Consider the following 25,889-nt stretch of genomic DNA (forward strand, 5'->3'; position numbering starts at 1 on the left):
CCCGTTCACCGTGACAGGAAGATACTTTTTCTGGATTCTTGTTATCTCGTTTCTGAAGGCTTCCCATGTTCCCTTTACCTGCGAACATCTGCCTCCAATTAGCTTTCGAAAGTTCTTGCCTAATACCGTCAAAATTGGCCTTTCTCCAATTTAGAACTTCAACTTTTAGATCTGCTCTATCCTTTTCCATCACTATTTTAAAATGAATAGAATTATGGTCGCTGGCCCCAAAGTGCTCCCCCACTGACACCTCAGTCACCTGCCCTGCCTTATTTCCCAAGAGTAGCTGCAATGCTATCCCTGATCAAAAATGCCACTCCCCCACCTCTCTTTTCTCCCTTTCTATCCTTTCTGTAGCATTTGTATCCTGGAACATTAAGCTGCCAGTCCTGCCCATCCCTGAGCCATGTTCCGTAATTGCTATGATATCCCAGTCCCATGTTGCTAACCATGCCCTGAGTTAATCTGCCTTCCCTGTTAGGCACCTTGCATTGAAATAAATGCATTTCAATTTATTAGTCCTACCATGTCCCTGCCTGCCCTGACTGTTTGACTCACTTCTGTTCTCAGCTGTACCCGTCTCAGATCGATCTCTTTCCTCACTACCTCCCTGGGTCCCACCCCCCCACCTTACTAGTTTAAATCCTCCCAAGCAGTTCTAGCAAATTTCCCTGCAAGTATATTAGTCCCCTTCCAATTTAGGTGCAATCCATCCTTCTTGTACAGATCCTTCTACCCCAAAAGAGATTCCAATGGTCCAAAAATGTGAATCCTTCTCCCATACACCAGCTCCTCAGCCATGCATTCATCGGCTCTATCCTCCTATTCCTGCCCTCACTACCTCGTAGCACTGGGAATAATCCAGATATTACCATTCTTGAGGACCTCCTTTTTAAATTTCTGCCTAACTCTGTAATCTCCCTTCAGAATCTCAATCTTTTCCCTTCCTATGTTGTTGGTTCCAATGTGGACAATGACTTCCTGCTGGCCCCTCTCCCCCGTGAGAACATTCTGCTCCCTCTCTGAGACATCCTTGATCCTGGCACCAGGGAAACAACACACCATTCTGCTTTTTCTCTGCTGGCCACAGAAACGTCTGTCTGTACCTCTGACTACAGAATCCGCTAACACAATTGATCTCTTGGAAGCCGACGTACTCCTCGTTGCATTAGAGCCAGTCTCAATACCAGAAACTTGCCTGTTCGTGCTACGTTTCCCCGAGGATCCATCACCCCCTACATTTTCCAAAACAGCATACCTGTTTGAAAGGGTATATCCACAAAAGACTCCTGCACTAGCTGCCTACCTCGATCTTTAAGATCCATCAATTTTTACAACATAAAATTGATCTTTTCTGATGCTATTTGAATTTGGTGCCACTTCAACATCTCCAGCAACAGTGACATTATCAATCAAGATTAGCAGCAAAACATATTGACATGAGTTCTCAGAGTCCAAAGCAGAAAGTAAAATCCACTGATTAACCTTCACTTTTTAAAAGTTTGACAGGAAGTAAAATAAAAATTGGGACATATGTAGCAAAAATTAAATGATCATAAATACAACTTTTAAAGATTTTCCTGAAATGTTGGAATAATGATAAAGCCAAAATATTATTTTGCACTGTTATAAAATTAGTTTTCCAAAGAAAGAGAGGTTGTCGAGAATTAGTTTTGACTGAGGAGAACACTTAAAATCTAGTTAAAAATCACACAACACCATGTTATAGTCCAACAGGTTTAATTGGAAGCACTAGCTTTCGGAGTGCTGCTCCTTCATCAGGTGGTTGTGGAGTACACAACTGTAAGACACAGAATTTATAGCAAAAGTTTACAGTGTGATGTAACTGAAATTATACATTGAAACATACCTTGATTGTTTGATAAATCTCTCATCTGTTAGAATGACCATGTTAGTTTCACTTCTTTCATATGTAAATCACAAAACTTTTTTAAAAGTTATATTTTCAGGTTAACTTTAACAATTGGTGTCAGCCCAGATGATGTGTTGAAGGTGTTCGCCTGTATTTGCTGTTGACTGTGCCATAATGTTTAGACAGATTCTAATCTAAAAAAATGAGTTAACAGAGTCCTGCATGGATCCATGCAGTTTTTGAGCAAAGTACAATGTAACTCTACAAGTACAAATTCACCCCACAAACGTGTGTGTGTGTGTGTGTGTGTATGTGTATGTATGTGTCTGGGGTGGAGCGTTGTGAGTGCGTGTATGTGTGTGTGTCTAGGGTGGGGGGTTGCGAGTGCGTGTGTGTGTCTGGGGTGGGGGATTGTGAGTGTATGTGAGAGTGTGTGTGTGTCTGGGGTAGGGGGTTGTGAGTGCGTGTATGTGTGTGTGTCTAGGGTGGGGGGTTGTGAGTGCGTGTGTGTGTCTGGGGTGGGGGATTGTGAGCGTATGTGAGAGTGTGTGTGTGTGTCTGGGGTAGGGGGTTATGAGTGTCTGTGAGAGAGAGTGTATGTGTGTGTGAGTGTAAAGAGGTCTAAGTCTGTGAGAGGGTGGGAGTGTGTATGTCTGTAGGAGTGTCTGTCCGTGTGTGTGTCCGTGTGTGTGTAGTGTAATGGTGATCACCTGTAGTGTGACATGAACGCAAAGTGCCGGTTGAGGCCCTCCCTATGGGTACCGAACTTAGCTATCAGCCTCTGCTCAGCCACTTTTCGCAGCTGACTGTCCCAAAGTCAGTGTTGGAGAATGGTCACCCGAAGGTCCAAGGTCAAGTGTGCTGGACCGCTGAAGTGTTCTCCAACTGTGAGGGAACACTCCTGTCTATTGATTGCTGTGCAGTGCCTATTCATCCGTTGACGTAGCTTCTGCTCCGTTTCACCAAAGTATTATGCCTCAGGACATCCTCGCCTGCAGCATATGAGATAGACAACGTTGGGTGAGTCGCATGAGTACCTGCCACGTAATGGTGGTATCCATGCTCATACTCTGACAAGTCTTGCAGTGCCTACCGTGACAGGGTTATATGGAGTTGTCCTGAAAGCCGAGCAGTTTGCTACGAACAAAGATCTGTTTGAGATTTGGTGGTTGTTTAAAAGCGAGCAACGGAGGTGGGGGGAAGGTCTTGGCAAGGTGCTCATCCTCATTGATAATGTGTTGCAGGTCGCAAAAAACATAACATAGTTTTTCGGCTCCTGGGAAGTACTGGACAACAAAGGGTACCCTGTCGGTTGTAGCATGTGTCTGTCTCCTGAGGAGGACATTACGGTTCTTTGCTGTGGCACATTGGAACTAACGGCATATGAGTTGAGCATTGTATCCAGTTCTTATGAGGGCATCCTTGAGTACTTCCAGGTGTCCGTCACGTTCCTCATCATAGAATCCCCACAGTGTGGAAGCAGTCCATTTGGCCCATTGAATCTACACCTACCCTCCATGCAGCATTTGTACTTGCAGAGTTACATTGTACTTTGCTCAAAAACTGCATGGATCCAAGAAAGACTCTGTTAACTCATTTTTTTTAAAGATTAGAATCAGTCTAAACATTATGGCACAGGCAGCAGCACACAGGGGACTAACACCTTCAACACATTATCTGGGCTGACACCAATTGTTAAAGTTAACCTGACAATGTAACTTTTAAAAAAGTTTTGTGATTTACATATGAAAGAAGTGAAACTAACATGGCCATTCTAACAGATGAGAGAATTAACAAACAATCAAGATATTTTTCAATATATAATTTCATTTACATCACACTGTAAACTTTTGCTATAAATTCTGTGTCTTACAATTGTGTACTCCACAACAACCTGATGAAGGAGCAGCGCTCCAAAAGCTGGTGTTTCCAATTAAACCTGTTGGACTATAACATGGTGGTGTGTGATTTTTAACTTTGTACACCACAGTCCAACACCGGCATCTCCAAATCATGACTTAAGATCTGGTTACACCTCATCAACAAGACGTAACGTAGCAGTGTTTAACATTGTCATTACAGTGCAAAAGTGGAAATTCTTGTTGGCTCAATGATTTTGAATTAATTTCCACCTAAACAGTTCAATAACAAAACCAATGGAGAAGCTTAGCTTCATTGACAACAACTACTCAATTTCCAGGGTTTACTATGCAAGATCAGGCTCCCAAAAATGCTGCTAGTTTCAGAGGAGTAATAACACAGAACACAAATGACAGCTTGGTTGTTATTGTGACTGCAAAGTCCGTAACAAAGCAAAAACAACAACTTAAAGAAAATAGTTTCCAGTGTGACAATTGCATAACATTCGAATCATGTACAGAAATTCTGAATAAACTGACAATCAAGTGACTTCCATTTGTTTTATCTCGACACCTCCCTTTGCACAAAACTACCTCAATCATTTTCACTCAAGGATTATATCCATTGAAACCCCACTTAATTTAACTCAGATTCCTTTGTCCCGAAGTAAAAGATCACTGAAGGAGAATGTGTAGTCACGTAATTTCAGAACAGTTGTAAATTTAGATCCAACACCATATGTGCCATATGACTCTGTATAACTACTTCCAGCATTTCAGCATATTGTTTCTTTTCTCTTATTGAAAATCATCATAGAATCCCCACAGTGTGGAAGTAGTCCATTTAGCCCATCGAATCTACACCTACCCTCCATACAGCATCCCATCCAGGTCCATTCCCCCCTACCCTGTGCCTGTAACTCTGCACTTCCCATGACTAATCCATCTAGTCTGCACGTCCCTGGATACAATGGACTGGGGGAGGAAACCGGAGCACTGGGAGGAAGCCCATGCAGCCACAAGGAGAATGTGCAAACTCCACTCAGACAGTTGCCTGAGGTGGAAATGAACCCATTTCCTTCGTGCTGTGAGGCAGCAGTGTTACCCACTGAGCCATGCTACCTATATGACAGTGATCTTCTACTTGACTAAACTTTAATGTTATCAGAATCTTAGATGAAAAAGAGAAATGGCTCAGTTATTACATTTTCTTAAATATCTTTAAGATCTAAAAATTATAGTTTCAACCTTTGGCTTTCACAACATCAACATCATTGACTTCTGAATGCAGATTTCATTTGTTTTTACATGGCTGCAAATTTTGAGATTTCTGAGAAATCTTGGTACAAGCTGCTTTTGGGAGGACCAGTGTTTGTTATTTGTTCTTGGGATGTGAGGCATTGCTGGCTAGGCTAGCATTTCTTTCCATTCCTAATTGCTCAGAGAGCAGTTAAAAGTCAATCAGGTTGCTGTGGGTTCAGAATCACCAGATTGGACAAGGACGGCAAATTTCCTTTCCTAAAAGACATTAGGAACAAAACTTTTTTAACATAACTGACAGTGGTTACGTGCTCACAATTAGGAAAACACTTTCAATTTCAAATTGTTACTGAATTTAAATGTCACCGTTAGTCATGGTAGATTTTGAACTTCTATCCCCAGAGATTAGCCTGGGGTTTTGAATGATTAGTCAAGTGGCATTATCATGATACCAATACCATCCCTGTCAGTTGAAACTGATAGAGGCACATTGATTGTAGAAATTCTGGGTCAATACATTCTTTAGTAGTTATTTTGGTTTTGAGAGAACAGGGAGAAATGGATATTCTTCAGATTTTGATTAGTTAATAAACCAGATAATCAATATAATTTGAATGCTCAGATCTTTGAGTATTAGGAGTTGGGATGTCATGTTGAGATTATTTAAGACATTGGTGAGGCCTCTTCTAGATGTTTGCAGTTCTGGTTGCTCTGCTGTACGAAGGATATTATTAAACTAGAGAGGGTTTAGAAAAGATGTACTGAGATGTTGCCAGGAATTGGCTGAATTGACTGGAACTTTTTTCACTGGAGCATAGCAGATTGAGGGGTGACCTTATAGAGGTTTATAAAGTCATGAGAGACATATATAGGGTCAATAGCAAAAGGTCTTTTCCTTAAGGTAAAGTTCAAAACTAGAAGCATATTTTTAAGCTGAAAGGAAAAAGTTTTAAAACGGACATGAGTGCAATTTTTAATTTACAGAGTGGTTAATATGTGTAATGAACTGCCAGAGGAAGTGGTGGATGCAGGTAGAGTTACAAGGTTTAAAAGACATTTGGATAAGTACATAAATGAGAAAGGTTTGAAGGGATATGGGCCAAATGCAGGTAAATGTGACTAGGTTACTTTGGGAATAGGGTCGGTGTGAACTAGTTGGACCAAAGGGTCTGTTTCCATACTGTATAATTCCATAATACTCTATGAAAATAAACCTAATCCACCAAATCAGGTAACTACAAATCAACTTAATTTTCACAGTTCAAGCAATGAAATTGTATACTCATGTTTATAACAAATGTTTCCATGTAATACTGCAAAAACATATCTAGATATCTGCTTAAAAAGATATATTTCAGTTTCCATTTCCGGTTTAAAAAAAACAGTAATTTACCTTATATCTCTGTTTTTCTGGGCTTAGGCTCTCAGAAGATGGTTCTGTTGAACTGCTCGGGGATGGCATATTACTGGAAGAATGGTATCCTCCAGCACTTTCTCCAAACCAGGATAAAAGTACACATGGTGAGACGGAGGAAGATGTTTCTCCTACTGAAATGGTACTTGTCAAGCTATCCAAGGTATCCTTCGAGATCCTGCCAATAAAGTAACAAAAGGTTATAAATGCAGTCAACCATTACTATTGATATTTTTCAACATATCATCAAAAGTATTTCCTCTCCAATTAGTACACTATGCTACTTTTTAGCTACAGCTAACAGGTGTCCATACTGCAGGCTATTTCCCAACATTTAGATATGCTGGGTGCTAAATCATCAGGATTGCTCAAGAAACAGCCAAGTCAGTAGTTGTTCTAAGATTCTGGATCAGTGGTGCTGGAAGAGCACAGCAATTCAGGCAGCATCCGAAAAGCTTCGAAATCGACGTTTCGGGCAAAAGCCCTTCATCAGGAATAAAGGCAGAGAGCCTGAAGCGTGGAGAGATAAGCTAGAGGAGGGTGGGGGTGGGGATAGATATCTAGGTCTGTAAATTCTTGATCATTTCATCATTTTTGACTAGTTTTGTTAATAATTTTGTAACTGGTACTCAAATTTTCACAAGGTAATTAATTTCTCAGCATTTTTCCTATCCATCAGCACTTCTGCTGGTGTGAGTGGGGTTTCCAGAAGCAATGTGTTATTGGATGCATCTAAACATAAACATCAATAAAAATTAGCTCATCCAAATTTTTGCCAGACAGGTCAGATTGCTTAAGAGTTATTCTGTGCGCCTATTCACTGAGATTTTTGCATCTGAAAACACAGATAGTAGCACCTCAGTTTGACAAGCAGTGGATGCAGAATGTTTTCATTCTACAGGAAGCTATGGCATTAGATCCAAAGAAAATTAAGTGAATGCTGAACTAACCATAACATTGAACTGTTCATATTAATATTTGGAAAAATGCTACTTTTTCCTTGGTTCACTCTGACAGCTTCATGCCATTAGTGATGGAAAACATAATGGAATGGCTCTCTTACAACTAATGGGAGCAGCGACTTCAGATTAGCTGCAGAGTCCCAGATGGTCTCACTGTTATTTGGGGTTGGAAATCTCACAGCCAGTAGCGTGATTCTTTGGATCTATGACTTGAGACAAATACTCAGGTTGGTCTAAATATTCTTAATCAACCTGTTCAGGCATGTTATGACACATGTTTAGGACAGGTGGAACTTGAACATGGACTTTCTGGCCCAGAGAATTCACATTATCACTTTAATCACTATTTTCAAACCAACCTATTAAGAGATGCTATTACACACCTCGGGAGCAGGTGGCACTTGAACCCTGGCCTCTTGAATCAGAGGAAGGGACACTACTATTGCGTCACAAGAACCTTTCTCAGTTTGATTTAAATACAGTAGTTACCATGTTTATTATATTCAAGCAGCACCTAAATACTAAATAAAAACTGAATGAACTCAGATGCTGTAAATCAGAAACAAAAACAGAAATTGCTGAAAAAGTTCAGCAGATCTGGCAGCATCTGTGGAGAGAAATCAGAGTTAATGTTTTGGGTTTTGTGACCCTTCTGCATTCTAATGAAGGGTGACTGGACCCGAAATATTAACTCTGATTTCCCTTCACGGATGCTGCTAGATCTGCTGAGTTTTTCCAGCAATCCCTGTTTTAGCACGTAGATACTTTCCATCAGTGATAACATGAAATACAAATAAAAGGGAAATGGAGGAAACCTAATTTTGCATACTTCTCAGTCGCCGAGAATGTCAAAATATTCAAACATATTTGATGAGTACATAGTTTTATCTTAGAAATGAAAATACTTTGAACAGACATTTTTCACTTAAAATGTTCTTTCCTATTATTGTTAACCCAGGGACCATCAATGAAAAGTACCATTGGAGTAATAAATGTTTGATTACCAGAACTTTTTTGAAGTATTCATTCTGAAAATATTAAAGACATTGAAGTAGTAACTATAAGAATACGTTAATGGAGGCGTAAATACAATAAATAAGATTCAACATTGCAGCAAAATAAAGTTATACTAGATGAGAGGAAGCTACTGAAAACAGCTTTGCTTGTCAATTAGGTAGATCACAGAAATGGGTGTGACTGAAGGTTTCAGTTCTGAAGAAGTGTCTTACCAGACTTGAAAAGTTAACTTCGTTTGTTTCTCTACAGCTGAATTTTTCCAGTATAACACTTTCTTCCCCATTATAGTTAATTACTCATTCCTGACATTGTTTTAATTATAAGAACTGAAAAATGTGTTGCTGGAAAAGCGCAGCAGGTCAGACAGCACCAAAGAAGCAGGAGAATCGACGTTTCGGGCATAAGCCCTTCTTCAGGAATGGTTATAAGAACTCAAACAAAGAATTAGGAGTGAAGAACTCAAGCAAGGAATTAGTATGCTAAAAGGTTCATGAAAAGTCTTTGGAAAACAGGTTTAAGGAATATCCCTTGGCTTTTTATACCTATATAAGGAGCAAGAGCATATCTAGGGATAGGGTAGTTCCACTCAAGGACAAAGGAGGGAATTTATGCATGGAGCCGGAGGAATTGGGTGAGGTCCTTAATGAATAGTTTGCGTTGTTATTCACAAAGGAGAAGTACAGGGTGAATGGTGAGTCTCAGGAGGAATATGTTAATAATCTATGGCATGTCAACATAAAAATGGACATGGTATTGGCTGTTTGAAAAACATTAAGGTAGACAAGTTCCCATGACCTGATGGGATCTATCCCAGAATACTGAGGAAGGCAAAGGAGGAAGTGAAGAAGATGATTGATGAGGGCAGTGTGGTAACGTAGAAGAAACCATACGGCATGCTTGCCTTCATCTTTTGGGGCATCAAGTATAAAAATTGGCAAGTCATGTTGCAGCTCTCTCAAACTTTAGTTCTGAGTACAGTTCTGATCACCACACTACCTGAAGTATGTGGAGACTTTGGAGAGAGTACAGGAACAGTTTACGAATATGTTGCCTCGTTTGGAAGGTATTATCTATGAGGACAGATTGGCCAAACTTGATTTGGTTTCAGCTGAACGTCAAAAGATATGGGGTGACCTGATAGAAGTTTAAAAATCATGTCAGGCATAAAAAAAATGAATAGTCACAGTCATTGTCCCAAGGTATAAATGCTAATTACAAGGGGACGTAGGTTTAAGGTAAAAGGGAGTAAGTTTAAAGAAGATGTGAAAAGCACATTTTTTGTTTTACACGGAAGGTGGTAAGTGCCTGGTATGCATTGTCAGAGGCAGATACAATAGCAACATTTAAGAGAGCTTCTCTGATGCTCTCTTACATGAATAGGCAGAAAATAGAGGGATACAGATCACAGACAGGTGAAAGTTTTTGTTCAGAAAGGCACTGTGTATTGATTCAGTCTTGGTGAGTTGAAGTGCCTGTTTCTGTGCTGTCCTGTTCTCTGTGCAAACATTTTCATAATAACTGAAATACATATTTTCTGCAACAACTATTAAACATTCTACAGATGATTATCATCACTGTAGTAAGATTCTTGACCAGATTATGTGTTGTGATTTAAGACATCTGGAAATTTAATCCCCATCTTCATACTCCCAATCTTTGATTTCTGGAAAATAATGAACAATCATTGTTGCATCATCACACTATCCAAACATACTGCAGCCATCTAACCTGTATAGGGTAGAATTTGGAGAAACCTAAATCTGGTAGCATGGATCAGAAAATTGTACATGGTGGTCAATGTCCTAGTTCATGACACTTCCTCTGCTCCGGCATTATTTTTAATTTCCATGAACATGGCGAGCAAACATTCACATAATAAAAACAAAATATTGCAGACCCTGGACTGTTGAGATAGTGTGATAATACAACAATGATTGTTCATTTTTTTTCTAGGTGTCAAAGAACAGGAGACACTGATGAGCGTTAAAAGTTCCAGATACCTTAAATCACAACTCAAAATCCAGTCAAGAACAAAGAACAAGAACAAAGAAAATTTACAGCCTAGGAACAGGCTCTTCAGCCCTCCAAGCCTGAGCCGATCCAACTGAACTGTTGGCCAATTCCTAAGCATCTGTATCCCTCTGCTCCCCACCTACTCATGCATCCGTCCAGACGCATCTTAAATGAATTCACCATGCCCACCTCTACCACCTCTGCTGGCAACACGTTCCAAACGCCTAACATCCTCTGTGTGAAGTACTTGCTGCGTGTATCCCCCTTAAACTTTCACCTCTCACCTTTAAAGAGTGACCTCTCGTTATTGAATCCTTCATCCTGGGAAAAAGCTTGTCTCTATCCAGAATGTTACTACAGTGATGATAACCAACTACAGAATTTTTAGTAGCCAAAAACTATGTATTTTGGCTATCCCCAAAAGGTTTGTAGTTCAACAGAATAATGTCAGGAATGAGCAATTAACCAATAATAGGGAAGAAAAATAAGCAAAATGTCCATTCTGAACAGAAGTGGGAACTTTACAACTGATTTACATGGATTTGAACAGTGCTACTGTTTAACCAAATGCAATTTCTTTGTTGAATAAGATAAAAACTTGAAACATGAACATTTACAAATCTTTGGTGGACTGGAATGACCCCAAACTGTGTGCAGGTTTCATTGTGGCCAAAGCACTAAACATCCTCTTGAAATTGCTGCACAAAAAAAGCTCATAATTCCCATGTCACAGGCACAAAAAAGAAGGGGGTCTGAATTGTGGCATACCTGCTTCCTGATGAAAGTCTATTGAATTCCTTTTCCTTGTCCTTTTGTTTATTCCCATTACTACATATCTTTTGTGATTGAACGCTACAATAAATTAAAAATTAAATCAGTTATTAATACTGGTTTTAAGAATGGCAGAAACTGAAAGTTTATGCTGTACATTTAATTTATTAATTTTACAAATTATAGCAACATGCAAAAACACCTAATTTTTTAATATATGTGAAGTCTAAAATTGAAAAATGAGGAAAAAGGATGAAATAGGGATCTGAATTTGTTCTTAACTTGAGTAGAGATTGCATTATATAGGTCTTTTTAGATTACACTTGACCCATGCTACCTTATGATTGTCTGAAAGACTAAGAGTGGAATTTTCCAGAGTATTTCAATCACTATTGTTCCCAACTTGTTCACTTATTTTCAGGAAATTGTGCGGCTGAGTATCTTCCAAAATGTATTTGGATGATATGGGCTTTGTTGGCTGGGCCATCATATACTGCTCATCCCTAATAGCACTGGAGAAGTTTGCGGTGAGCTGCCTTCTTGAACTGCTGCAGTCCATTTGTTGCAGATTTGTATAATCATGGATGTGTGTTATATTTGCGTTTTTGGGGGGTAGGGCAGGATTCTGGTGAATGGGAGCACAAAAGAAACAAGAAGTACTGCCATGACATTTCAGCCATAATTTTGGACCAGCTGATTTTTTGCTTGATGTCGATTAAATGCATGACTGAAATTCCGCTAGGTATCAGATCCCAAGCTATTTGACTGTTTGGTTCTCATACCTTCCCTCCTTACCATCTCTGCCCAATATACTATCCATAAAACTGGTCTATTGATCTGGCCAATCCACAAGTCCCTTGGACTTGGATTAGTCAAAGTACCTGACTACAAGCTTATTGGCCACAGAGTCTCCTTTCATTCAGATATTTTTGAGCAACATACAAGTCTCCTTCCTATACAGTAGTTTTACCTTCATCACTCAGAGGAGATTATTCCCTGCCAGTCCCTGTTGCTATGGTTAGCTGTGAATGCAGAGTGAACAGTGTTGCATCTCAACCCTTAATATTCTTCTCCCCACCATGCAAAAGAACCAAACAACGTATTCACATGCACACTCACGAACAATGACTTTCTTCCCACCATAAAATTAACAAACTCCAATGTACATTCTATACCCTGGGAGAATTCTGGAATTTGCTGAGTAGCACCACTGATCATTATTGCCACCTCTTGGACACTCCCCCAAAGATTTACTGCCTCAGTCACAGATTATAATTTTTGTCTTTGCATTCTCACATTCAATGAGAAACTTTACACTCCCTGATGTAAGCCCTACCCAGTAATATTTCATCCACTTCTGTACCTGGTCTTGTTGATTGTCGAATTCACTCTAAGCTATTCCTCTACAAACCAACACTATTCCCTCTCTCATCCTCAAAAAGACTCCTCCACAACTGCTTAGGACATGTTTCCTTAGAAAATAACTACATTCGAATATCCCTGCCATTTGATTTTTAACCTTCTTCAACTTCACTTGTATGGAAAATAAAGAGCATAAGGACATGTGAAGGGTTAAATATGAGGAATGGTGGAATGTTACAAGGATCTGTGGAATACTACATCAATTGGGTAAAGAACAATGGTGGTACAATTATCTTAGTTAGGTAGTATAATTAGGTTAGGTACCAATGGCAGCATAATCAGGTTAATCAAAGCACATGACATGTAAGTAAATGTTAGTATGATGTAATAGGGAAAACCATTGTGTCAGAAATAGAGAGATAACATGAACTAACATAATTGGTTTGTTATATAACTGCAGAAAGATATCCCTTACTAACACAATTGGACATGCTGATAAATTTGAAGAAAGCATGATAACTAAAAGGTATAAAAAATAACAGACCCCGAGGTTCGGGGGCAATTATGAATTTGCTTTCTGGATGTCACGGCTTTTGTTTGCAAATAAAAGATCATCTTCTTGAAGAACTCTCTGCGTCTCCTGGTAATTCTCCACGACAAATTTGGTGCTGAGAGCAGAGTCGTGAAGAGACCTACCCAAAAAGAGGGCGGCACCAACAGGGTGTTTCTCGGTCTGCCAGGGGACACTCCCAAGACTGACACTCCCAAGAATATGGGTACCCAACAAAAAGAGGTAAGCACTTTTGCTGCTAATTCGGACTATATTCTGTTGGCTTGGGGCAGTCCTCTGGGACTCGGAGGGCGGGAAACTGACTGAGGGTTTCTCCGATCCAAAGATCTGAAAGGCGAGAAATAGTAAATTGCGGTTGAAGGAGACGTGGAGGATTGTTCAAGAAAGCTGCGCAGTGGGGTGAGGGATGAGTAAGGGTAGAACAAAGTAATTGGCTGAGTAGAAATTCCACGTTTTGGTAGTGAAAATTCCACCTGGTTTCGTAAACATTCCACGTGGTGTTAGTAAAAATTCCACATGAAGGTAGTAAAAAATTCCATATGATGGTAGTGAAAATTCCACGTGATGGCAGTAAAAATTCCACATGGTGTATGCAAATCCCTGTTGGTACCGCCTTATGAGTAATGAGAGCCTGAATGGATAGGGCAGAATAAGTAAGGTGGAGATTGCTTTAGTGGACCTACTTAGAATTGGAAAACCAACAGGTTAAAAATAGACGAGTAAAATAAATAACGGAATGGTTACACTTCCCGAAGTATCATCAGATTTTCAGTTGTGTAAAAATAAGGACTGTCTGATAGTTGAACTGACGATGAATAAAGGGACTGCAGTCAAAATATTGGGCAGAAAGTTCCCAGTAGTGAAAAATAATATCATAAAGACTTCTGAAAAATGGGGAGCTTGGTTTGTCAAGGTTGGAATTATTGTAGGTGCTGTATACTTGTTGTCGCTTTTGTCTTTTGTTGTGCCTTACCCTTTATTAAGTATTTTCTAGTTCGCATCACTACACTCGTGGTTCTTTCGGCGATCCCCGGACACATTCTCACATCTGACAAAGCTTCGCCGCTCTACTATTATGATCTGGCAACCATCTCCATGCGAGGAACATGTCCAAATGAGAACATTGATGTTGCTTCTGAAAAACGCTTGTGAAGGGTCTTAGATTGTGAGGGACCTTGGGTCTTTTTTCCTGTTCTGGTTACTGGAGGACAGGTTTTTGACCCAAGGGACCCCAGGAATGGAGGAAGAACCTTTAAGAATCAGACCTCGAAATTCATTTGGTCCGTGTTGGGACTGACAATGTTTTTATTAGGCAGCAGAGGGTCTGGACTTATTGTTTTCTTTCTCTAGGTGAGACCAGTAGATCTCAAAGGGGGAATATGGAAAATAAAGAGCATAAGGACATGTGAAGGGTTAAATATGAGGACTGGTGGAATGTTACAAGGATCTGTGGAATGCTATATCAATCAGGTATAGAACAATGGTGGCATAATTATGTTAGTTAGGCAGTATAATTAGGTTAGGTACCAACAGCGGCAAAGTCAGGTTAATCAAAGCATGTGACATATAAGTAAATGTTAGCATGATGTAATAGGGTCAACCTAGGGCTGAAAACCATAGTGGCAGAAGTAGAGAGATAACATGAACTAACATCATTGGTTTGTTGCATAACTGCAGAAAGATAGCCCTAACCAACACAATTGGACATGCTGATAAACTTGAAGAAAGCATGATAACGAAAATGTATACAAAGAAAAAGGACCCAGAGGTTCAGGAGCAATCATGAATTCGCTTTCTGGTTGTCACAGCTTTTGTTTACAAATAAAAAATCATCTCCTTGAAGAACTCTCCGCATCTCCTGGTAATCCTCCACGACACTTGCAGCATCAATATTTACCCAACTTTCTCCGATTCCCATCTGTCCCCTCAGCATCTCCTCACTCCTCATCTGCTAATATAGCCTCCCTTCTCTTTCTCACTATTCTCTCAGCTGGCTTCTTTTCATCCACCATCCTTCCCACCTTCTGATCATCTGTGCCTCTGCCATCCGAACCTTGTTAACCTCTACTCTGAATCTCACCACTTGATCTTAAATCTCACAGACTAATCTTCAAATTGGGTGAAAGTGTAAATATGCATGACTAATTAGTCATCTATTACACACAGCTGATTTTCCTTTCCACTGAAGTGAATAGAAGAGAAAAATCATAATTTATAAAATTTGAGTGTATAACAAGTAATAATTCATTATTGCAACTTTTACACCATCAACTAAAGTTAAAATGCACAGCCCTGTCTACAAGATTAGGATTGGAAGTTGAATATTCAAGGATGTATATGCTATTGAAAGATAGGCAGGTAGGCAAAGAGGGTGGGGTTGCCTTATTCGTAAGAAATGACGGAGGGTCAGATGATGTAGAATCTGTATGGGTAGAATTGAGGAACTGCAAATGTTAAAAAACCATTGTTTGAGGTATGTACAGGCCTCCAAACAGTAGTCAGTAGCTGGGGTGCAAGATACACCATGAGATAGAAAAGATGTGTAGGAAAGGCAAAGTTACAGTGATCATGGGGGATTTCAATATGCAGGTGGACCGGGAAAATCAGATTAGCGGTGGATTGCAAGAAAAGGAATTTATAGAATGTCTACAAATGGCTTTTTGGATGAGATTGTGGTGGAGCCCATGAGGGAACAAGCAGTACTGGATTTAGTGTTGTGCAATGAGGCAGACTTGATAAGGAAGCTTAAGGTGAAGGAACCCTAAGGAGGCAGCGATCATTTGATTTCATTTACTCTGCAATTTGAGACAGAGAAGATAGAATCAGAGGTTATTACCGCTGAATAAAGGCAACTACAGAGGTATAAGGGAGGAGCTGGGGAGAATTGACTGGGAGTGGAGCCTAGCAGGAAAGACAGTGGAACAGCAATGGCAGGAGCTTCTGGGAGTAATTCAGGAGACACAGAAGAGATTCATCCTGAAGAAAAAGAAGCACGGTACAGGGAGAATAGAACATAGAACAATACAGCCCAGTATTGTTCAGCCCTCGATCTTCACCATACTATCCCATCATCATCCATGTGCTTACCCAAGGATTACTGAAATCTCACTAATGTGGCTGAGTTAACTACATTGGCAGGCAGAGCATTCCATGCCCTTACCACTCTCTGAGTAAAGAACTTGCCTCTGACATCTGTCTTAAACCTATCAACTCTCAATTTGCAGCTGTGCCCCCTCGTACAAGCTGATGTCATCATCCTAGGAAAAAGACTTTCACTGTCCACCCTATCTAATCCTTTGATCATCTTTTATATCTCTAATAAACCCCTCTTAGCCTTCTTCTCTCCAATTAGAACAGACCCAAGTCTCTCAGCCTTTCTTTATTAGACATTCCCTCCGGACCAGGCAACATCCTAGTAAATTTCCTCTGCACCTTTTCCAATGCTTCCACATCCTTCCTGTAATGGGACAACCAGAACTGTACACAATATTCCAAGTGCAGCCGCACTAGCATTTTGAATAGTTGCAGCATAACATTACGGCTGTGGAACTCAATCCCTCTACCAATAAAACCTAACACACTATATGCCTTCTTAACAGCACTATCAACCTGGGTGGCAACTTTCAAGGATCTATGTACATGGACTCCAAGATCCCTCTGCACATCCACACTACCAAGAATCTTTCCATTGACCCAATATTCTGCCTTCCTGTTATTCTTCCCATATTTATCTGCATTGAATTCCATTTGTCACCTCACAGCCAAATTCTGCAGTTTATCTAAGTCTCCCTGCAACCTGCAACATTCTTCCACACTGTTCACTACATCACCGACTTTAGTGTCACCCATCCACCTATGCCTGCGTTCAAGTCATTTATAAAAATGACAAACAGCAGTGGTCCCAAAACAGATCCTTGTGGCACACCAATAGTAATGGACTCCAGGCTGAATATTTTCCATCAACCACCGCTTGCTGCCTTCTTACAGAAAGCCGGTTTCTAATCCAAACTGCTAAATCACCCTTAATTCCATGCCTTCGCATTTTCTCCAACAGCGTACAATATGGAACTGTATCAAAAGCCTTACTGAAGTCCATGTACACTACGTCAACTGCCCTACCCTCATCCACATGCTTGGTCACCTTCTCAAAAAACTCAATGAGGTTTGTGAGGCATGATCTGCCCTTGACAGATCCACGTTGACTATCTCCAATCAAACTGTTGCTTGCAAGATGCTTATAAATCCTATCTCTTATAATCCTTTCCAAAACTTTTCCTACAACAGATGTAAGACTCACTGGTCTATAATTAGCTGGGTCATCTCTACTTGAGCAATGGCACAACATTTGCAATCCTCCAGTCCACTGGAACTAAACCTGTAGATAATGACTCCTCAAAGATCAAAGCCAAAGGCTCCAACTCCTCCTCCCTAGCTTCCCAGAGAATCCTCGGATAAATCCCATCTGGCCCAGGGGACTTGTCTACTTCTTCTAGAATTGATAACACCTCTTCCTTACTAACCTCTATCCTTTTTAGTCTAATATCTCGTATCTCATTCTTCCCCTCAACAATATTCTCCTTTTTTTTGAGTGAAAACTGATGAGAAATATTCGTTTCGCACTTCTCCCATCTCCACAGGGTCCACACACAACTTCTCACTTCTGTCTTTGACTGATCCTATTCCTTCCCTAGTCATCCTTTTATTCTTCATATACCTATAGAAAGGGCAACTATGGTTGACAAGAGAAGTCAGTGATAGCATGAAAGCAAAAGACAAAGCGCATAACGTGGTAATGGGCAGTGGGAAACCAGAGGATTGTGACCAATAGAAGGAAACAAAAAAAGAAAAAAGGAGGGAGAAGATCAAACATGAGGGTAAGCTTGTACATTAACGAGCTAAATGAAGGAACTGAGGGCGTTCTGGTGAAGTTTGTAGATGATACAAAGATAGGGCGAGGGACAGGTAGCATTGAGGAGATAGGAGGCTGAAGAAGGATTTGGACAAGTTAGGAGAGCGGGCAAAGAAGTGGCAGATGGAGTACAAAGTGGGAAAGTGTGAGGTAGGAAGAATACAGGCATGGACTTTTTTTTAAGTGAGGAGAAAATTCAGAAGTTTGAAGTGCAAAGGGACTTGGGAGTTCTAGTCCAGGATTCTCTCAAGGTAAACTTGCAGGTTGAGTCAGGAAGACAAATGCAATGTTGGCATTTATTTTGAGAGGACTTTAATATAAAAGCAGTGATGTACTTCTGAGGCTGTATAAGGCTCTGGTCAGACCCCGGTTTGAGTAGTGTGTGCAGTTTTGGGCCCCATATCTCAGGAAGGATGTATTGTGATCAGAGGAGGTTCACAAGAATGGTACCAGGAATGAAAAGCTTAACATATAAGAAACGTTTGAGGGCTCTCGGTTTATACTCAATGGAGTTTAGAAGGATGAGGGAGGATCAAATTGAAACACACAGAATACTGAATGACCTGGACAGAGTGGATGTTTGGAAGATGTTTCTATTGGTCGGATAAATTGTGACCTGAGGCCACAGCCTGAGAGTAAAGGGAAGACCTTTTCAAATGGAGATAAGGAGAAAGTCTTTAGCCAGAAAGTGGTGAATCTATGGAGCCCACTGCCACAGAAGACTGTGGAGGCTAGGTCATTGAATATATTTAAGACTGAGATCGATAGGGTCTTGAGTATCAAGGGTTACAGGAAAAAAGCAGGAGAATGGGGTTGAGAAACTTATCAGCCATTATTGAATGGCAGAGCAGACCCGATGGGCTGAATAGCCTAATTTCTGCTCCCATGTCTTATGGTCTTAAAAATACAGGAAATCGATATTTAAATGCATCACTCCATATTGCAATCCTGTGAAGGTTTTGAACAAGCCAGTTTAGAATTATGTTTTTGAACTACGTTAATTAAAAACAAATAATTTGCAGTTGGCAGCTTCAGATTAAGTGCAACATACTATACTGACGGATTATAAATAACTTACCCAAAGTCAACAAATCTTTGTTTTGTGTTCTCTTTTTGATTCATAGGAGGACTAACTTTTGCTGAAGAAATACCTCTGTTGTCATCTGAAAGCAACAGCATTATTTTTGACACAATATAGTAAATAGATCTCTCTTTAAAAAAAGGATTATTTTGTTATTATATCAACAAAACAGAATAAATTCTGTTCATTCAAACTTGGCCATTTCAATTATAAGACCCCCATCTTTAGCTGCCATTTGATCTTGTTATGATTTGAACACTAATGTCCAAAAAGAAAATTTTCTTGTCAAAAATAAAAGAAATGGAATTGCTGCCAGTTAATAGCTTTTAAAAAGTATATCTTAAAAACCAACACATTCACATCAGATAGCTTTAAAATCTATTTATTGAAATTACTGTTGCTAACTTTATAAGGTGGACAGAAAAGAATTGATGCATTATGGACAATTAAGCAGTTACTGGTATTTTTCAAACAGCGGTAACAGCTACTATTGCAATAACAATTATATTACAAAGCACAAACTAGATAATCATTGAATTTGAGAATAATATCTTTTTCATACCTTCAGCTTTTCTCATTTTGCCATGTTTATCCATATGATACAAGAGAGACAATGTAGCATTGTGACAAGAATTTGATGACAATGAAGTTGTGGTTCCTCCCACAGAATCTTCTGAAAGTCGCTCTGATGATGTCAAGACTCGCTGGTTATGTTCTCCCAGAGCTTGATTTTCAACTGCAGTATCAAATGAAAAGACTGCATTGCTGGCTATTGGAGATAATGATGAGGCTCCAGAATCGGATGCTGGTGAACAAGTCCTCAAGGATGATGGCAGGGAGGATCTGGAAATGTGTGTGGGACTTCCATAACTATCGAAAGGCTGTTATTTCAACAGGGGAGAAACACAGAATGCTGGTGAATTTCTGAATAGCATACAAAATGACAATTCAAATTTCATTGGTTTTAGAGAAAATTCTTTGGTCATTTGAACCACTTTCTGATTTTAAAATCTACTGACATTTGTTCTATATATAGAACACAGAACAGGATGGCACAGTACAAGCCCTTTGGCCCACAATTTTGTGCTGAGCATTTATCTTAATCTAAGATCAATCTAACCTACACACCCCTCAATTTACTGTTGTCCATGTGATTGTCCAGCAGTCGCTTAAATGTCCCTAATGTCTCTGTATGTACTACCACTGGCAGTGCATTCCACACACCCACCATTCTCTGCATAAAGAACCTACCTCTGACATCTCCCGTACACCTTTCTCCAATCACCTTAAAATTATGACCCCTCGTGACCGCTATTTCTGCCTTGGGGAAAAATCTCTGGCTATCTACTCTATCTATGCCTTTCGTTACTTGTACACCTCTATCAAGTCACTACACTTCCTTCTTCTCTCCAGCGTGAAAAGCCCTAGCTCTCTCAACCTCTCCTCATAAGACAAGCCCTCCAATCCAGGCAGCATCCTGGTAAATCTCCTCTGCAGCCTCTGTAAAGCATCTACATCCTTCCTATAATGAGGTGACCAGAACTGGACACAATATTCCAAGTGTGGTCTAACCAGGGTTTTATTGAGCTGCAGCAAAGCCTTATGGCTCTTAAACTCAATCTGCTTGTTAATGAAAGCCAAAACACTATAGGCTTTTTTACCAACTCGATCAATTTGGGTGGCAACTTTGATGGATCTATGTACATGGACCCCAACATCCTGCTGTTCCTCCACACTGCCAAGAATCCTGTCTTTAACCCTGCATTCAGCATTCAAATTTGACCTTCCAAAATGAATAAATTCGCATTTATCCAGATTGAACTCCATCGGCCACATCCTGTCAATGTCTTGTTGTAACCTGCAACAGCCCTCAACACTATCTACAACACCACCAACTTTGCATCATCAGCAAACTTACTAATCCATCCTTCCACTTCTTTATCTAAGTCATTCATAAAAACTACAAAGAGCAGAGACCCAAGAACAGATTCCCTGTGGGACACCACTGGTCACTGACCTCCAGGCTGAATACTTCCGATTTACTACACTCGCTGTTGTCTTTTGGTCAGCCAATTCTGTATTCAGATAGCCATATTTTCCTGTATCTCTTATCTCCTAACTTTGTGAATGAGCCTACCGAGGGGAACCTTATTAAATGCCTTACTGAAATCCATATACACCACAACCACTGCTCAAACTTCGTCAACCTGTCTCATCGCATCCTCAAAGAACTCGATAAGGCTTATGCGGCATGACCTGCCCCTCAAAGTCATGCTGACTACCTTTAATCAAACTATGTTTTTCCAAATAGTCATAAATCCTCTCTCTCAGAATCCTTTCCAGTACCTTGCTTACCACAGATGTAAGACTGACTGGTCTGTAATTCCCAAGGATTTCTCTATTTCCTTTTTTGAACAGAGGTACACCATTCACCTCCCTCCAATCATCTGGTACTACTCCCATGGAGAGTGAGGATGCAAAGATCACTGCCAGAGGTGCAGCAATCTCATTCCTTGCTTCCTGTAGTAACCTTGGATATATCAGGTCTGCCCCTGGGAACTTATCCATCTTGATGCTTCCCAGAATTTTCAACACCATCCACTTTCTTAAGATCAGATTAGATTCCTTACAGTATGGAAACAGGCCCTTCGGCCCAACAAGTCCACACCGACCCTCTGAAGACTAACCCACCCAGACCCTATATTTACCCCTGACTAATGCCCCTAACAATATGGACAATTTAGAATGAACAATTCACCTAACCTGCACATCTTTGGATTGTGGGAGGAAACCGGAGCACCCGGAGGAAACCCATGCAGACATAGGGAGAATGTGCAAACTCCACACAGACAGTCGCTCGAGGCGGGAATCAAACCCGGGTCCCTGGCACTGTGAGGCAGCAGTGCTAACCCACTGAGCCATCGTGCTGCCCATTAATCTGTTCAAGCCTATTAACCTGGTCTACAATGTTCTCACTATTGTTATGAAGCTGTAGACAGACACTGTACCTTTAAGGAAGCTGAAATTTCTGCCTGGCATAAAGTGTGCTGAAAGATCTAAAAGTGTAACATTTGGTTGATCCAAATAGCTGGACTTATGTTGCCATGGTACAAAACAAATTCAAATTTTGCCCCAGAGACCAAAATCCAATCGAATTTGAATTTTACTGTTTTGGATGACATCAAACCAATGAAATGATCCAATGTTTTGGAGTATAAAATGAATATTTTGAACAGTTAGAGGGAGAACAGCAAGGAGCTGCCAAGCATCAACGTAATAGCCAGCACAATAGCTCCCTGAAAGGTACCTGTCCATAAGAAATTTGTGCAGCAGAAAACTGAAGCCGACCTAGAGAAATCTACAGAGAAAGTTCGACATCCGAAGATGATAACTGGGTTTGAAAGTGATTTGCTGTAAAGTTATAAAAGAATTTATCGGACCAATATTGTCGAGTGGGAGGTAAAAGATAGGTTTAAGAGAAAGGAGTTGTAAATAGTTGTTGTCTAAGTTTCTCTTTTGGACTTGAAAGAATAATATTATTAATTTTTTCTTTAAATATTTGGGATAGTTCTTTGCCACTCAAAATCTCACAGATTACGGCGCAAACTGAGCTTTTCTGTGTGTCTGGTTTAAATTAGCAGAGGGGTTTATCCTGTGTCGTAACACTATCAACAAGGCCCCTCTCTCTAGTGAATACTGAAGCCTCCCCTACCCCTTCAGACTCCAGGCACAAGTTGCTTTCACTATCCCTGATTGGCCCTACCTTCTCTCTGATCATTCTCTTATTCCTCACGTAGGGTAGAACACCTTTGAGTTTTCCCTCATTCTTCCCACCAAGGCTTTTCTGTATCCTCTCCTCGCTCTCTTGAGTCTATTTTTGAGTTTTTTCCTAGCTACCCTGTAATCCTCTAAAGCTGTGCCAGATCCTTGCTTCCACAACCTTAAGCAAGCTTCATTCTTCCTCTTGATGAGGACCTCCTCTTCTAGTCATCCAAGGTTCCCTCACCTTGCCTGTCTCAGTGGGCCAATGTTATCCAACACCCGCAACAAGTGCTCTTTAAACAGCCTCCACATTTCTGTTGCACATTTCCCATAGAACAATTGCTCTCAATTTACATTCCATACCTCCTGTATAATTTCCCCTCCCCCAATTAAATACCTTCCCATACTGTCTGCTCCTATCCGTCTCCATGGCTATGGTAAAGCTGAGGCAGTTGTGGTTACTGTCACCGAAATGCTCGCCCACTGAGAGATTTGACATCTGGCCTGGCTCGTTGCCTAGCACCAAATCCAATATGGCCTCCCCCACTAGTCGGCCTATCTAAATATTGAGTCAGGAATCCTTCCTGGACACACCTGACAAAATTGATTCCATCCAGACCAGCTGCACTAAGGAGGTTCCAAACAATATTGGGGAAGTTGAAGTCACCCATAACAACAACTCTGCACCTTTCCAAGATCTGCTATTCAATCTGTTCTTCCATGTCTCTGCTACTATTGGGGGGCCAATAGAAAATATCCAATAAAGTGCTCCATTCCTGTTACTCACTTCCACCCATACTGACTCAGCAGACAAACCCTCCTCAACAACCTCCTCTTCTGTAGCTGTGTTGCACTCTCTAATTAACAATGCTACTCCCCCTCCTGTTTTACCATCCTCCCTGTTCTTTTTAATTTACTGAATATATCCAAAGTGCTGTCAGCATATCTCAAAGTTTTTGATTGTACCATTGCACAATGGCGCACAGGAGCGAGGAGAAAGAACAGCCTTGGAATGTGACTCTGGCAGGCATGCTCAGCCAATTTGCTTCCCCCCCAATTTATGGAGCTACATTTGTACTTATTTTAATGTCAGTTATGAAATTCCACAGGAATTTCAAGGCAAAATGAGCACACCAATGCAAATTTTAGTATAATCCTCTGCAGGAACTTAGCACCATGAACTGGTTATGTGTTTATACTTTTCAGCCATTTCGGACTGATCATAAAATTTAAGCTTAAAGCATTAAAATAATAATATATGCTATCTATAATACTTCAGTCAAAATATAATGATACTGAATGCCACCTCAAAACAGAAGATGTCTATTCTTTTCCAGATTTACTCATACTAGATGAATCCCAAATGTGAATCTGGAGACTGAATTTCGTCTATTTTCACAATCCCGCAAATTTGGAATTTAAAGATAAACTAATTTTCCTACTTCCCTTGCTTATGCAATACCTAATATTTATTTTACTTCGGTTATGCACACATGGGCACCTGCAGCACTTTGTTAAGAAGAGCATAAACATAAAAGAGTCATCAATTTGGTCATAATTGCAAGGAATCATCTAAATTATTTTTAAACAGCAAAGCCAATGAATTTCTCCCATCTATAAAATGACTCATTAGTAATAACAATGCCAGTAAATTTCACAACATTATTGAGGCAATAACTAAATAGTAAAGAAAATGTAGAAAATATTGTGCATTTTTGTTTTGCATGTGATAATATTTAAATATGAGATTGTTAACAATTAGAGGGAGAGTGGTTGCGTAGACAGAACCTTGGTTAAAGGTCAGAAGGTGGATAGCACTGTATAATGCTTGTTTATCAAATGACAGAAATGTAAACATTTAGAACACAAGAACCAGAAGCAGCAGTAGGCCATCTGGCCCTTCGAACCTGCTCCACTATTCAATAAGATCGTGGCTGATCTTTTTGTGGCCTCAGCTCCACTTACCTGCCCTCTCACTACAACCCTTCATTCCTTTGTTGTTCAAAAATTCTCTCTTTTAGCTTTAAAGCATTTACTGAGGAAGCCTCAACTACTTCACTGGGCAGGGAATTCCACAGATTCACAACACTCTGAGTGAAGAAGTTCCTTCTCAATTCGGTCCCAATCAGCTCCTCCTAATTTTGAGACTATGCCCTCTTGTCCTAGTTTCACCTGCCAGTGGAAATATCCTCTCTACTCCATATTATCCGTTCCCTTCATAATTTTATATTTTTCGATAAGATACCCCCTCATTCTTCTAAATTGCGATCAATATAATCCCTGTGGGCTCAGTCTCTCCTTATAAGCCAACACTCTCAACTCCGTATTTGCCTCTGCAGGTCAGTTTTGGAACATTGCTCTTAATAATTGGGTATGAGTGCAAAATGCCAATAATGTCTAAGTGTACAGATATCATAAAAATTGGGTTTGTGGTTAACATGAAAATGATAAACCATTTCAGGAAGACATGAACGATAGATTGGGTGTGTGTAATAGAGAGTAACGGATTATGATCTTTGAGACAATTAATAAACAGAGGTTGTGCTAAACAATCAAATTTCAAAATATGAGTCATTCAAATTCAGGCTGAAATTTCCTATTATCAATGAAAATGCTGTTTTGAGTAAAATACAAGGCATCTGGTCAAGCAACTTTTCTCATACAATCTCCTGCCTTTCATCTTCTCAACTATGTATCTAGGCTTTATGATGTCCTTCCTATGGGGTCACATACATAAGAGGAAGTGTTCACTGCTGGCAGAAATGTATGGTGTTCAATGCATTGTGATCATGTGTTGCACACAACTTCAGATGCTACAAGCTAGCACCGGTCCTTCACACTGTAGTTTTTGAGTGTCTACATTCAGGACATAGCTTCATAATAGCTTTATATTCAGGGCTAACTCTTAGTTCATAGAGAGGGACCGAGAAATGCTGTTGGATAGGATGGTGAATGGAAGCGGTGTATCCTATTAACTGGAAAAGGAAGCCACACCATAAAACCAGGCCAGCCTGAACTGAGAAAACACTCCGAGT

General features: G+C 40.2%; 1 protein-coding gene across 14 annotated transcripts in view; it reads right to left on the reverse strand.

The window, feature by feature from the left end:
• ppp1r9a (protein phosphatase 1, regulatory subunit 9A) overlaps positions 1–25,889 on the reverse strand; it is a 360,829-nt gene that overhangs the window by 83,634 nt on the left and 251,306 nt on the right. For 10 of the 14 annotated variants that reach the window (XR_015757182.1, XR_006311674.2, XM_043689929.2 and 7 more), the window contains 5 exons: positions 19,655–19,973; positions 19,090–19,174; positions 11,167–11,250; positions 8,373–8,396; positions 6,386–6,584 (listed from right to left, as the gene is read on the reverse strand). Coding sequence is in view for 12 of the 14 variants with exons in the window: in XM_043689929.2 (XP_043545864.2) it covers positions 6,386–6,584; positions 8,373–8,396; positions 11,167–11,250; positions 19,090–19,174; positions 19,655–19,973 (711 nt within the window). In the remaining 2 variants the exon portion in view is untranslated. The remainder of the gene's footprint in view (positions 1–6,385; positions 6,585–8,372; positions 8,397–11,166; positions 11,251–19,089; positions 19,175–19,654; positions 19,974–25,889) is intronic. The other 4 variants (XM_087987143.1, XM_043689920.2, XM_087987141.1 and 1 more) reach the window with 2 other exon arrangements.

The sequence above is a fragment of the Chiloscyllium plagiosum genome, unplaced genomic scaffold (assembly GCF_037043375.1).
Source record: "Chiloscyllium plagiosum isolate Xiang-an unplaced genomic scaffold, Cpla_swu_hap1 HiC_scaffold_5, whole genome shotgun sequence".
In the NCBI taxonomy this organism is placed as follows: Eukaryota; Metazoa; Chordata; class Chondrichthyes; order Orectolobiformes; family Hemiscylliidae; genus Chiloscyllium; species Chiloscyllium plagiosum.